This window comes from Urtica dioica, chromosome 9, assembly GCF_054948205.1.
Source record: "Urtica dioica subsp. dioica isolate 48M chromosome 9, U.dioica_male_clone48M_v1_H2, whole genome shotgun sequence".
In the NCBI taxonomy this organism is placed as follows: Eukaryota; Viridiplantae; Streptophyta; class Magnoliopsida; order Rosales; family Urticaceae; genus Urtica; species Urtica dioica.
This window is the reverse complement of record NC_142764.1, coordinates 15,115,419-15,130,597: the sequence shown is the minus strand read 5'-3', so window position 1 is coordinate 15,130,597 and position 15,179 is coordinate 15,115,419. Positions and strand designations below refer to the sequence as shown.

The window sequence follows — 15,179 nt, the reverse complement described above, 5'->3', positions numbered from 1 at the left end:
TCCCTGGACCGGAGGACTACTCCGTTGAAGTATCAAAACCGGAAGACTCATCCGGAAAAGTCTCAAGACCGGTGGACTATTTCGCTGAAGCATCAAAACCAAAAGACTCATTCGGCAAAAGTCTCAAGACTGGAGGACTACTCCGCGAAAGCATCAAACAGGAAGAGTCATCCGCGGAATACCACAAGACTCACTGACAACAAATGGCTAGCCATCTAGCCATATCCGAGGGCGATGCCCCTCCTCCGGGAAGAATCGCGTTCAACACTCGGGCCCGACCCCCGTGGTTTAGGGTCGCTCGATCCCTGTGATCGAGTCGCTTTAGCCCCCGTGGCTTCGAAAATCCCAACCCTCGTGGTTTAGGGTCGCTCGATCTCCGATATCGAGTCGCTTAAGGTCCCCGTGGCTCCAAAAATCCCGACCCCCGTGGTTTAGGGTAGCTCGATCCCCGTGATCTAGTCGCTTAAGGCCCCCGTTGCTCCGAAAATCCCGACCCTTATGGTTTAGGGTCGCTCGATCCCTATGATCTAGTCGCTTAAGGCCCCCGTGGCTCCGAAAATCCCGACCCCCGTGGTTTAGAGTCGCTCGATCCCCGTGATCGAGTCGCTTGAAGCCCCCGTGGCTCCGAAAATCCCGACCCCCGTGGTTTAGGGTCGCTCGATCCCTATGATCTAGTCGCTTAAGGCCCCCGTGGCTTTGAAAATCCCGACCCCCATGGTTTAGAGTCGCTCGATCCCCGTGATCGAGTCGCTTGAAGCCCACGTGGCTCCGAAAAATCCCAACCCCCGTGGTTTAGGGTCGCTCGATCCCCGCGATCGACAACCCCCGTGGCTCCGAAAATCCTGACCTCCGTGGTTCTGGGTCGCTCAATCCCCGTGATCGAGTCGCTTGAAGCCCCCGTGGCTCCGAAAATCCTGACCCCCGTGGTTTAGGGTCGCTCGATCCCCGTGATCGAGTCGCTTGAGGCCCCCGTGGCTCCGAAAATCCCGACCCCCGTGGTTTAGGGTCACTCGATCCCCGTGATCTAGTCGCTTAAGGCCCCAGTGGCTTTGAAAATCCCGACCCCTGTGGTTTAGGGTCGCTCGATCCCCGTGATTGAGTCGCTTGAAGCCCACGTGACTCCGAAAATCCCAACCCCTGTGGTTTAGGGTCGCTCGATCCCCGCGATCGAGTCGCACAGCCCCCGTGGCTTCGAAAATCCCGACCTCCGTGGTTCTGGGTCGCTCGATCCCCGTGATCGAGTCGCTTGAAGCCCACGTGGCTCCGAAAATCCCGACCCCTGTGATTTAGGGTCGCTCGATCCCCGCGATCGAGTCGCAAAGCCCCCGTGGCTCCAAAAATTCCAACCCCCGTGGTTTAGGGTCGCTCGATCCCCGCGATCGAGTCGCAAAGCCCCCGTGGCTCTAAAAATCCCGACCCCCGTGGTTTAGGGTCGCTCGATCCCCGTGATCGAGTCGCAAAGCCCCCGTGGCTTCGAAAATCCCGACCCCCGTGGTTCTGGGTCGCTCAATCCCCGCGATCGAGTGCCACAGCCCCGTGGCTCCGAAAATCCCGACCCCCGTGGTTTAGGGTCGCTCGATCTCCGTAATCGAGTCGCTTGAAGCCCACGTGGCTCCAAGAAATCTCAACCCCCGTGGTTTAAGGTCGCTCGATCCCTGCGATCGAGTCGCACAGCCCTTGTGGTTCCAAATAACCCAACCTTCGTGGTTCTAGGTCGCCCGTTCTCCGACTTCAGATGGCTTGGGCAATATCATCACCAAGTAGTGTAATACCTCGTACCCAAAACACCGCGTGACGATCCAAAGATAGGCGAAGCCTTTGCCAAGAGGTATGAGGGTGCTTAGCCTAAACCCGAGATCGTCCCCGACCGTAAGTGGTTAAGGTTGTTATGCTACTTAGAGTAAATTTCACCTAAACCTGAAGAAGATCGAGTACGACTCGGCGCCGAAAAACATAAAGGCCATTACTCCAACGATTCGGAGACAACTCAAAGTTAGGCCCATCACGGTCTACACGAACAAGCCAAAAAACTCAAAGTCAGACCACTCATGGTTCAGACAAGCATGGCTCCAAAGAGCTCAAAGTCAGACCCTCGCGATCCAGACGAGCACGACCCCAAATGGCTCAAACCAGACTCCTCGTGGTCCATAAAAGCACATAGACGTTCTCAATACAGATCAACCCAAAGGCAAAGAAATAGCTCCGACAAGACTACAAAGTTTCCCGCACGACAAGTCGCACGCGAAACTGGGGGTTAATGTTATACCGTCATGTAAAAATGACGTCTCAATTGCTAAAACGACCGCACAATGCAAAAAGAATAACTCAATCAAACGGGCCAAAAGTATGTTTGACCAAAACCGAGGATCGGTAAACATGCTTGCAAGCTATTTCATGATGGCACTTGGCCAAGCGGCAAGCGGCAAGCGCCAAGCGACAAACGCCAAGTGCCAAGCATCAAGCGCCAAGCGATAAGCGCCAATATCCTATAAATAGCTCACTCACATTGCCATAAGGTAAGTCATTCTGAACTCATAATTCACTCTGAACTCAGAATCCTCTTAACTCTCATTTCCTCTCTCTACCCTCTAGAAACGAGATGAGACCCCCCACCTCTGCTAATGTTGAGCATCGAACTGCGCGTCGGGGGAAAACCCTCTGCGCCGTAGTTCATGTTTATTGATTCTCAGGTTGAAGAACGCGAAGAACGTGAAAAACACGAAAGCCGACTATTGACGAAGTGACGAGGAACTGGAAACCACTTTTCGGCGAAGCAAAGACGACGAGAATAGAAGAACTTCACCATACCTAACCTACGTGCGGTCATAGGGTCCGACCCTAGATCGAACCACAGACGGTTCTGAATACTAATCCAAAAACGCGATTAACAAATATGTTTAGATTTCGCTGTCACCATGACATGATTTCCAATTGGCATTTGACGCGTGGCACTCCACGTTATGATATTTAATGACGTGTTTTCTTCAATCGCCATTATACACTTTGGCGCTTATTTTAATGTCGCTCAAAAAGTAACTGTAAATCATTTTAGTGGCATATTTTGAAAGCCATTAAAAATATTTTTTCTACTAGTGGTAGTTAATTGTTAACCAACAAACACTTTCATTTACAACACAAATGTTTATTCTTTTTTTTTTCTTCAATAAATTAAAAGCATCATATTAATCTATAAGCCTTCAAAAATTACAGATCGCAACACGAGTAATTAACTATAAGACAAATCAAAATTTATAAATATGAAGAAAGACAAAAACCACCAGATTCATCCAAGGAAAATGATGATAATGTCGTATTTAATTCACCTAATACGCAATCTTAATCGAGGATTTTCTAATTGTACATGAAAAGTAGGGGTGTAATCGAGTTAGGTTAGTCGATTTTTTCATGTGCTATCAATCCAAACCGCTAGAACTAATTTTTTAGTTTTAAAATTAAAACCAACCCGATTGAAAGGTAAAACCAAACCAAACCAACCAAAAAATAATCAGGTTAGTTTGGATTGGTTTTTTTGGATTATAACTCTCAACAATGACTTTATAACTCGTATGAAAATTATATGTATAATGTATCTAACACGTTATGTCAAATAAAATCAAAATTTTACTTATTTTTAGAAAGTTTACATGTTAAAATAAAAATTACGCATATTTTAATTACCAAATCTTCATGTATTCGTAAATAATAAAGTTAATACTGAGTATTTTTTATTTAATTATAATACTATTCAAAAATAATAATTTTTTTTAACAATAGTACATATAAAATATTAGCAATCTTAAAAAAATTAAAAGATTATCACCATTGGGTTAGCTTTGTTCAACTCAATCTCACAATTATAAAAAAAAAAAAAAAATCGAACCAACCCGAAACAATTGCAGTTGGTGTTGGTTACAATTCAAACTTCATCGGGTTTTAGTGGGACAGTTTAAAAAAAGGTGCGATTTGGTTTGCATGATTAGATTGTTCGGTTTGACGGTTTTCATGAACATCCCTAATAAAAAAAGGGGAAAACGTATATTTGTGTGTTCACAGGAGAGAAAAGTTTTGAACGTTCAGTAGATATGGAACTTTTTTAAATTTTGAAAAAAAAGAGAAACCAGAAAAAAAAAAAAGAACATGGATTAGCTAGGGATATTTAAGAGGAACCTAAAATTTATGCATATATTAGCTAAAAAAGGATATTCTTTAAAAAACATTCAATAAAAGTATTAAAATTAACCTATAAATTTGAAAAGTCAACGGTAAAAGAAATTGCCAAAGGAATATATATATATTCGTCAATTGCAATAAATGAAAAACAAAAGACGATTGTGATTAATAAGATTGCCACATTAATACTTTTTAAAAAATTATAAAAACGAAGATAAAATTACCAATAAAAAACTGTTTAACAAATGACAATGGTAAGTTATTTAAATAAAATAAAAGTTGGTTGGTTCTTAATGGAAAAACTTTGAAGTACTATGGATTGTGTAATTTTTCCAGAATAAAATGGGAAGCCTAAGCTTGGAAATGACTATATAAATGCAACTAGGATCTCCCATTCGATTTTATTGCACTGATAGTAATTATTAAAAGAGTTTAGCGTCATTTGCATTTAGCCCATTACCTAATTTTTCTTGAAGGTGTGCGATAAAGTTCGTGATCAACTATCGCTTTTAAAAAGCTCGCATGTTTTCGCAAGCGGGTCGCGAGACCTTGATAAAGGTAGTCGCCCTCGCTCCCCCTACGCATTTTATGACCGTGTTTCGAATCCCGATGGGTTTATGCAAGGAGATAGAGAAGCTCATGGCACGTTCTTTTATGAGGTGTAGATATTTCAGCTCGAAAAATACATCGGAAAGCTTGGGATAAGCTTTGTTTGCCTAAAGCTCACGGAGGTCTTGGTTATAAGGATCTTAATCTTTTCAATCAAGCTATGTTGGCTAAGCAAGGTTTGAGAATCCTCTCCCATCCTTCTTTGCTTGTGGCATGACTCTTGAAACGAAATACTTTCCTCGGTGCTCGTTTGGATTGGTACGGGCCTCGTCTTGGGCTTCGGCCATGTGGAAAGCATTTGCATGGGGTCTAGAAATATTGGATAAGGGTTGTCGCCATGTGGTGGGTGACGGGAATTCGATTTTGGTCTTTAAAGATCGATGGGTTTTACGTACTCCCTCTTTCAGGTGATAACGAGGCCAGCTGAGGAACATATCCATATGAGGGTGGCGGAGCTGATGAGAAATCAAGGAGATGGGATGTTAGAAAGATTCGGGAAATACTGGGGCAAATTGATGAACATGCTATATTGAGCATCCTGTTAGGAATGGAGCCGACTGCTGATAATCAGATCTAGCATTAGGACAAATATGGCATGTATTCGGTGAAATTTGGATACTAAGTGGTTGATGAAGCTATCTTTTCCGGGTCATCGTCTTCTTCTCAAGATGCTTTTTGGCAGACCATTTGGAGATTAAAAATTCCCCCAAAGGTTTTAATTTTTAAGTGGCGACTCATGAGCAATTGTCTCCCATCGGCCATATCCCTAATAAATAGAGGACTCAAGTGTCCTAGTTCCTGCTCCTTTTGTGGTGAGCGTGAAAATTTAGCCCACGTCTTTCTATTATGCAAAAGAAAACGAAGGATGTGGTCCAAAACAATTTTTGGGGACCGATTTCGTGAACTCTAGCGAGCCCCCCTAAATGCAATACTACTACGAATCTGGAATCAACTGTCTAGCGAGGAACGTGATTGCTTCAGCATGATATGCTCACTGATTTTGAAGTCTCAAAACGAGCGGGTTCACAATGGCGCAAGCATGAAGGCATAAGAGATTCCGAAAGCGGTAGGATCATGGCTTTACAATTTTCAATGCATGAGAGACTAATAGTCGGGAGCCGAAAAGGAAGAAGCAAAGCGAAAGCCGGTGGATCCCTCCGTCGGGGAGGCTGAAATTTAATGTAGATGCCTCAGCGCTAGTGAATGGAATCAGTACGAGGTTCGGAGGAGTAGTCTGTGATACCAACAGAGGAATGGTAGCAGCGTTCAACAGCAAGGTAAGGAATGTTTACAAACTTTTTATTGTTGAACTTGTTGTCATTCGGGAGGGCATTCTATTCGTAAAGACAAACGGGCTGCAGATTGAGCAATTTTAGAGTAATTGCACTATTGCGGTCACTGCTATAGGCAGCAACTCTCAGCCGATTTTCGCTGCTACGTCGTTCAAGATGTGCGCATGCTTATATCATAATGTCGGGGAGCCATAGTCCGTTTCAGTCCCCATGAGCATAATAGAGTGGCGCATACACTTGCCCATGAGTCTTTTAATTTCTGCAACAATGTTTGTTGGTTTTTAGAGTGTCCACCTTGTATCGAACAAATTTTAGCAGCTAATTTAACTTACTTAAATTAATAAAGGTCCACTCTATTATTTCAAAAAAAAAAATAGAGCAAATTATGATCAAAATATTAATTTTGTAACAATCGATCGAGTCATTTTGAAAAAAAAAATTATAATTTTTTGTTTATGAAATCGAGCAGAGTAATTGAATACTTGCAGACGAAGAAACAAATTAGGTTATACTATGGCCATAAAATACTTAATAAAAGTTCTAGTAAACTTTCAACTCTACAAAGATTTTAGTTTAATGATATCTTTAATAGTATAAATGAGTTAATTAACCCTCTAAATATTTTTAGAGTTGATTAGGTATTAAATATCATTATTATACATTTTTTATGTTAAAATGACAAGATAATGTTGTTAGTCCATAAATGTTACGTTAAACCTCCAAGAAAAAAAAGTAGTGAAACGACCACCTAGACGAGGCCACAATCAAGAGTGGCATGAAGACACAACACGCCATACACCCAATCTTAACTATGTCGTGCGGTCAAGCTACTCCCTTAACCTGACCATATGGCAAGGCGGCCCCCTTGGATCTTTGTGTATGGCCAACCTGCCGTACGTCAAGGCTGCCCCTTGGATCTTCTATTGTACGGCCAACCTTGTCGTAAAGACAATGCTGGCCCTTGGATCGTGCCATACCGCAATGCTAACCAATCACTTGACTCGGCCGTATGGCCACCTGACCAGGTCGCACGGCCACCCACTCGACCAAGCGATGTGACCACCCACTTAATTAGGCCGTACGTTCACTTGACCAGTCTGTACGACCACCTACTTGACCAGGCTGTACGACCACCCCGTTCGACCATACAGCCAACCTGCCACGCTGGATGTCACGATCCGCGAGTCTTCGCTCCTGCCCGCGAGCCGCAAAAATTGTGTGTCGCGATACTTCACTACTACAAATGAACATATTGGATGCGGAATGGTATTAGGTGCGACATGTCGCACCTAATAGTCGCACCTAAGCTCATATTAGGTGTGACATGTCGCACCGGATACTCATCCGAATGAATAAAAATTTCGCTAATGTTTAGTGTTATTCGGTGCGATAATGTCGCACCTAATATGAAGTTGTCGCACCTAATACCTTTAGGTGCGACAAATGTCGCACCCAATGGGTTTTAAAATTAAAGTTGTCAGCGAAATCCCTCCGAATTTTTTTAGACCTGGGATTTCATATTGGGTGCGACATTGTCGCACCCAATATGAATTGGGGTTTTTAAACCCGAACTTCCTTCTTTTTCACTCATTCTCGCTCACTCTCTCTCTCTCTCTCACTCGATCTGTCTCTCTCTCTGCTCCCCGCCGCCGTCCCTCCCTGGTACGTCTCTCTCTGTCACCGTCTCTCTCTCTCACCGTCTCACATTGTCTCTCTCTTCCAGTCAGCCGCCGCCGTCCATCCCTGCCGCCGTCGCCGTCCATCCCTGCCGCCGTCGCCGTCCCTCCCCGCCGATGTGCCTCCCGCTGCCACCTCCCACGCACCGCTGCCCCGCCCCGCTGCACGTCGCCGTCCAGCCCCGCAGCCCCGTCCCGTCCCGCCCCGTCCGGCGTCCAGCCCCGCTGCACGTCGCCGTCCAGCCGCTGCCCCGTTGCCCCGCTGCCCCGTCACGGAGATTGCGTAGAAGACCTCTTAAGGTATAAGAAAAAGGTTAGTTATTTTTAATTAGTACTATTTTTTAGATTATTTCATATAGATTAATTAGTAATATATTTGAAAATATAATTTTGATTAGACGTTAACATGTTTAGTTAATTAATTAATTAGTAATATTTTTAGATTATTTCATATAGATTAATTAGTAATATATTTGAAAATATAACTTTGATTAGACGTTAACATGTTTAGTTAATTAATTAATTAGTAATATGTTTAGTTAGATTAATTAGTAATATATATGAAAATAGTAACATGTTAGATTAGATGAAAATATATATTGAGTAGTTTGCTAAATATTTGTAATATATTGTAATTGTAAAAAAATTTAAGAATATGTAACATGTTAGATTAGATGAATTAAGTTAAAAGTAACATATTAAATTAATTAGTAACATGTTTAGGATAGTTCTGGTTGGTTATATATGTGTTTTGTTTTAATTTCATATTTTGGTTATATATGTGGCGGCTCTTATGAACTCCATTCATAACGAGTACCGCTTCGTTTACGCTCATCCCGACACTGGCGAGCTTGTGTCAGCATATCCCATTCGGAACGAGATTGATATGGCTATCATTCGCGACGCGAAGAGGATGCGCCGTGGCCAGAAGTCGAGGTTGTCACAGCTCTTCTTCAAGACGTTTTGTGGGGGTAAAGATCTCGCTAAAAACTAAACTCCTAAAGGTTATAACCAGGAACCCTGGTTGAAGGCAATAGAGACGTTCGCCTCGCCGGAGCATAAGGTATGAGTTGAACTTATGATGGTTATTTGAATTTCTTAATATTGAATTGAACGAATTTATTTCTCGCAAGCAAAGTCTGTCCGCAACCATAAAAATTCGAAGATGAAGAAGACGAAGGCGAGACAAAGGTCGCTTAGTTTTTTTGGTCATCGATCGAGGAACGTAAGTCGCTTAATATTAATATGCAATATATATGTGATTCATATTTTAATATTGAAAAATTACAGCGAAAGGAAAATGGGAGTATGGGCTCGGCTTTATCGATATGGTCAGAAAAACACCATGGCGCTAAGGGATCGTGGACGACAGACTTCGCGAAGTCGCAATTTGTAAGTTATTTGTTTTATTTACTATATTTAATTACTTAAATTATTCTTATCTGATAAGTTTTTGTTTTTTTAAGGTTCAAATCACCGCCCAGACGATAGATATTTTGCGGCAAGCGGAGGAGCAAAACAAAGTGATCTCCCAAGAAGATGCAGAGATGTACGCGATGTGCGACGTTTGGGAGTACGCAGAGATTGAGAAGTCGGTTTAGGGCCTTCGATCCCAAGGTCATCGCTGGGTGTTGCTCAAGCGCTAGATCAAGGCTCGTCAAGTTCGTCATCTCAGACCGATCCATTGGTTGCCGAGATGCGAGCTCAGATGGATGCCCAATAAGCCGAGCTGCAGGAGATGCGGCAACAGATCGCCTTCCTCAGCCAGTTGCACAACCAGCCTCCCATGACTCCCCAACCTCCGCCTGCACCGCAACAAGGTGATGATCAGCAGATGCCAGGTTCCACGCCGGGTTCTACGCCTGGTTCCAGGATTTCTTGCGAGACCATCCTTACGGAAGCGGCGGAACGAGCGGCAGCGCATCCGGCAGCGGTGGACGAGGATGCAGAAGTGGTTCCCGAAGTTCTGGCAACTTATTCGGTAGAGAGAATTCTACTATCGATAAGTTCTATAGGAAAAAAAATTAGGAATTAATTTTTTTCGTTTTTTAGAATGACTTTGTATTTTTAATTAACAATTCACTTTTCATAATATTATTTCTAATTTAGAACTTTGTTAATTAATTTTTATTCAATTTGAAATGAATTTTGATTTAATTTTTTAATTTATGATTTTGTAATTTTTTTAATTAAAAAAACATAATTAATTATGATTTTTGATTAATTTTTTTAATTTTCTGATATATGATTTTTTTAATTAATTTTTTTAATTTTCTAATATAATGGCGGGAAGGGTATTAGCAGGTGCTACATTGTCGCACTTGATATGAATATACCCGCCAATTTTAATAAATTTGGCAGGAAAATAGCTTGGGCATTAGGTGCGACATGTCGCACCCGAAAATGTCGCACCTAAAGATATGAATATTAGGTGCGACATGTGGCACCTAATGCCTTTAGCGACGGGCTTTTAGGTGCGACTTTGTCGCACCTGATAAACTATTAGGTGCGAATTTTGACGTATTTGGTGCGACATCCGTCGCACCAGATGACGATTTTTGTCCTTGTGCTTTTATAAAAATAAACTTCTAAATTTTAAATGCAAAATTTTTTAAGAAACATAATCATATGCAGAAAATATTTGAGATGTTTACTTAGTGAAACGCCTCTAAAAAATACGGGCGAATTTTGTTTTTTTGTTTTTATTTAAAAAATGCACGTATTTTTAAGAGAAGCCTGTCGTGGCTCACGGGTGAGAACGAAGGCTCGCAGGTTGTGACACCGGATTTCAACACTTTTCCACTCACCCAAGCCTTGTCACATGGCTAAATCCCTCTGCAACGCTCTTTGCCCACCCAAAACAGGACCCACTACCCATTTAGCCACCCCATAAATCCTACAAAAACCCCACCTGTCACACCAAAAAGGGGACAGACAATTCTAGAGAGCCAAACTCTATAAAAATAACTTCTCACCAAATATCTCTCAACCCCTCGACAATTCCCAAGAAAGATCCTCTCAAGGAAACTCAAACATCATCTTTCTTCTTCCATAGCTCATCTCTCTAACGTATTACTCATCTTTCTCACCCAGCTCTCACCTTTATCTCTCATCTAATACTCATATTACATTTCTTTCCATCTCACACCCACAAAAGAGAAGTATTCTCCTTCATTTCTCTCTAGAATTGGAGAAGAATCACTCTTACCCTATTTTCTTTCACATAGTTTCTTACATATAAAGGCTCATGCTATATTATATTACCTCTCATGGTGACTAAGGGCTTGTAGAAATCAATTTTCTAGCTCTTCACCTATTTAAGAAGCACATCTCATAATTTTCTTGTATCTTCATTTGATTTAGGAAAGAAAGAGTCAAACAACCATCCGTTCCACCAAAAAACGCCCCTCGGAATTCATCACCACTAAGATCATCCTTCCAAAGCTCCTCAGAGATTGTGACCTTTATCGGGCTTGTCCCCATAGTCATAATCTCCTTACGACCTAGGAAAATGATTTCCTTCACCACCACCACCTCGATTGCCCCTTCTTAAAGAATCTTAGAACTTGTTGCCATTATCGGGTCTTGACCCCATAGCGACATTTCATTTTAGAACAAGGGAAGGCAATCGCCTATCTCACGACGTGTGTAACCGGACTCCTTCGCGATGCGTACATCACAAATGTGATGCAAAAAATCGCATCAACATGTTATGTCGTCATTTTCCTTAAGCGAAAAACAACATCCGAAGATAAGCAGTGGTTATGAAGGCGGAGTCGCAAAATGGCTTCGAAGACTGAGCCAGCTCTGAAGGCTGAGCCTCAACACAGCTCTGAAGGACGACTTTTGGGCCCTCGCCCTTCGCACTATCAACCATGTACATTCTACCAAGAAAACGTTCTTAAGGGTCTGAAACCCACTCTTTTGGACAAGAAAAGGGTTCAAAATCTGTTTTCAATACCACACATTTAAGAAGAAAGACACAAAAAAATTGAGAAATCAAAAGCTACATATCCAATTTCTCAAATCATTCTCTCTAAAAGCTCAACAAAAAAAAGTACAAATATATTTTCAAACTCTTAATGGAGCTAATGTTGAACGTCGGAATGCGCGGCGGGGGGAAACCCTCAACGCCCCTCTAGCACATTTTTGTATCCCTTTTTAGGGAAAGGAAGTACCAAATCCCCACAACGCCAAAGACACAGACAAGAAAAAGACATCGCTCAAAAAGGCGGAGACGAGGAAATAATATAACAAAGCGAATTATACCACCCACATCGTTTTTTAGGGTCTCCATTGTGATCTTAACACAAAGGGACGTTCTCTCTCCGATACGATACTTTCGAAACCATAAGAAATACGATACTCGTAAGTCGCAATCTAAGATCGATACACGTCACAATCTCGTATTCGTGAATGTTATTCGAGGCATCACATTAATAATATATGATTTAAGAGCCATAGATGTTAACCATACGCCACAACAAATAATAATAATAATAATAACGTTAACTTGGTATACTAGATCATTTCAACTAAATCATGGTTAGCCGGCTGTCGGGGGAAAAAAAAAAATCACCTCCCTGAGTAATGTAATAAATATTTTGTAGTTTTCTGTTTTTGTTTTATTATTAACTTATACTAACAGCCAGAGGTAGCATTATTGAAATTTAAAGTGGGGACCAATACCATTGAGAGTAGTGACTCCGCTGCTGTCTATCACCTTCAACTCATTTCATATCTATAATTAGTCGTAACGCTTTGTTACAAGAAGTAAGGAATGGATAATAATTCATCAAAGGAAAAAAAAAAAGATTTTATTTATTTATTTTATACATACGAAAAAGAGGACAATTGAAACTGGACCCAGAAGAAGAGAGGGCAAAAGCAAAATGCTTTTAGTGGAAGGTGACACACAGTGACAATGGTGGGTCATAGCAGAGACACTACTCGACAAGGTCGTCCAAGAGAGGGGACATTAGTGCAACACCGTAAATAAAATTGGAAAGAAAAAAACCCCATAAATAAATTCAATTAGTGTGAGGAATAGTGGAATATTGTGCACTATTTGGCTCATCCCAACTCCCTACTTTTTCAAGAAAGGGACCCCCCAAAAATGTCTTTTCTCTTTCATTTTCATTGATTTTAAGTTCTTTTGTTTGGTTCAAAAATCACAACCTTTCACGGCCATTGGTTTTTATTTATTTATTTATTATTTCATCATTCAATTTAGGTTTCGGATTTTTTTGGGGTTCACAAACTGACCAATTAACTGATGACTTTAGGTATCGGTTGTTTCATGCAATGGACACAGTGAAAAATGAGAGACAATAAGTTAACAATCAATGTCTAGTTATGGTTCTTAATACTGTACTTTATTTGGCCGGAAATAAAAATAATAGCTGTGATAAAAACCAAAGAAGTTAGTTCTCACTTAAATTAGAAGAGAAAATAATCGCATAAATATTTAATATTTTTCAAGCAATATACTTAAATACATATTTTTTTCACGGAAAATATACATAATATAAAGTTTCAATTACACCGTTAAACAAAATCACTTAAATTTAATGGAAATATACGTAGCACCCTCAAATTAAACACACTATTTAGTATTTTTTTCCCTTAAAATTAATTAAGCATTGATAATATCATTCTTATAATGAAAAAAATTAATTAAATCACTTTAATATTATAATTTAGCAATTATGATATTAATGTTTTTAATACTAAAAAAATTAATTAAGTATTTTTCTAAAGTTGATATAGTTAATGTTTGATTAATATTTTTAGTATTAAATTATTTTCGAATCTAGCTAATTTTCAAGTTTCTTTTAAAATTCTAAACCAAAATTTCATTTTATTATGAAAATAGCCCACCGGGCCGAAGTTAATTAATTAATTGGTTAGGTTAATTTAATTTACTAAAATCTGATGAATTATTTTTTGAAGTAAACTACATTAACCGAATCAGTTAATTAATTAACTTCGGCCTGCTGAGCTATTTTTTTAATAAAATAAAATTTTAGTTATTTTTTGAAGAAAAAATGTTACTTTTGCCCCTTGAATTACGGTGGTCCTGAAATTTTCCCCCCAAAACTTTTAAAACTCGATTTTTTCCCCTTAATGTGTGATTCAATTTCATTTATGCCCTTCCGTCAAATATTCTGTGAGTTTGGTTGTTAAAATAACACATGAGTCTCACGTGTTATTTGAGAAAAATGGTGTTATGGGTAGTTCCATGAATTTTTATTTTTTCTTTTCCTTCCTCTTTAATTTTTTTTCACACATCAGGCTTTCGTCGTCGGAAATTAGGTTGCAGATACGAGCAATTGAATTCTCCTGTGCCATGGCGGTCCCTGAGCTCGCTAGGGCTACGAGGACTACAATGCCGTTTTCTTCGACGAAGTTTTCTTTGATCTCTGGAAATGCAGTGAGGTTTCGGAGGACTCCGGCGGCTGAGGCCTGAGAGCCGGGAGTCCCGGAACGGCAAATCTCGAGCAGAGACAAAATTCCACCTCTGGATCCAATCGCTCTGGCGTTCTCGCGGGAAAATGTTAGGGCTTGGAGGGCAATACAAGATTTTTCTTTGCTGAATCCGCTTCCGGAGTCCAAAACCCTTAGTAGGTGATTTAGTAAAGACAAGCCTTCTGCGATAAGGACTTGCTTTCCGCTCTCGACGATTGAAACCCTAGCGATCGCCGCCACGGCCTTCTCCTTCATCTCCGGCGACGATCCCGGCGAGTCTAGGGTCCGGACCACCGCCGGAACCACTCCCTGAGCGACGGCGATCACGACGTTCTTGTCGTCCTCGCCGAGGACTCGAAGCAGAGCGTCCACGGCGGAGCTCTTCGCCTCCGGAGCTCCGATCTGAAGCCGAGTCACCAAACTTCTCGATTCGGACCTCGCCGCCTCTCGCCGCGACGCCGACGAAGAAACCGCGGCGTCGCTGAGAATCCCGCTCCGGATCAGAATCTCGCCGTCCCTCGCCGCGCGGTCGAGCCTCGTGATGATGGAATCGATCTCGCTCTGCGTCCTGAGCTTCCCGTCGGCGAAGCTCGAGCTCTGGCACTTCCGTCCATGGCGGAGCTCTGGCTTTCCTGAGAAGAAGCTGTACAGAAAAGTAGAAAAAAAAAATTAAAGAGGAAGGAAAAATAAAAATAAAAATTAATGGAATTAACCATAATACCCTTTTTCAAATAGCACGTGAGATCCACGTGCTATTTTAACTACCAAACTTCATAGAATATTAGATGGAAGGACATAAATGAAATTGAATCAAAGATTAAGGGGAAAACATCAAGTTTTATAAGTTTGAGGGGGAAAATTTCATGACCACCATACTTCAGGGGGCAAAAGTAACATTTATTCTTTTTTGAAAGTATGGTGAACAATTAATTTACTGGTCTAATTGCCCCAAAATTAATTGAGT

General features: G+C 41.2%; 1 protein-coding gene across 1 annotated transcript; it reads right to left on the bottom strand.

Annotated features, from left to right (window-relative positions):
- Window positions 1–13,996: 13,996 nt before the first annotated feature.
- LOC149385213 (uncharacterized) lies at window positions 13,997–14,875 on the bottom strand (the record flags this gene model as incomplete). Its single annotated transcript, XM_089626276.1, has 1 exon — window positions 13,997–14,875. A coding segment is annotated over one exon (879 nt), but the record flags the coding sequence as incomplete, so codon positions are not given.
- Window positions 14,876–15,179: the final 304 nt, after the last annotated feature.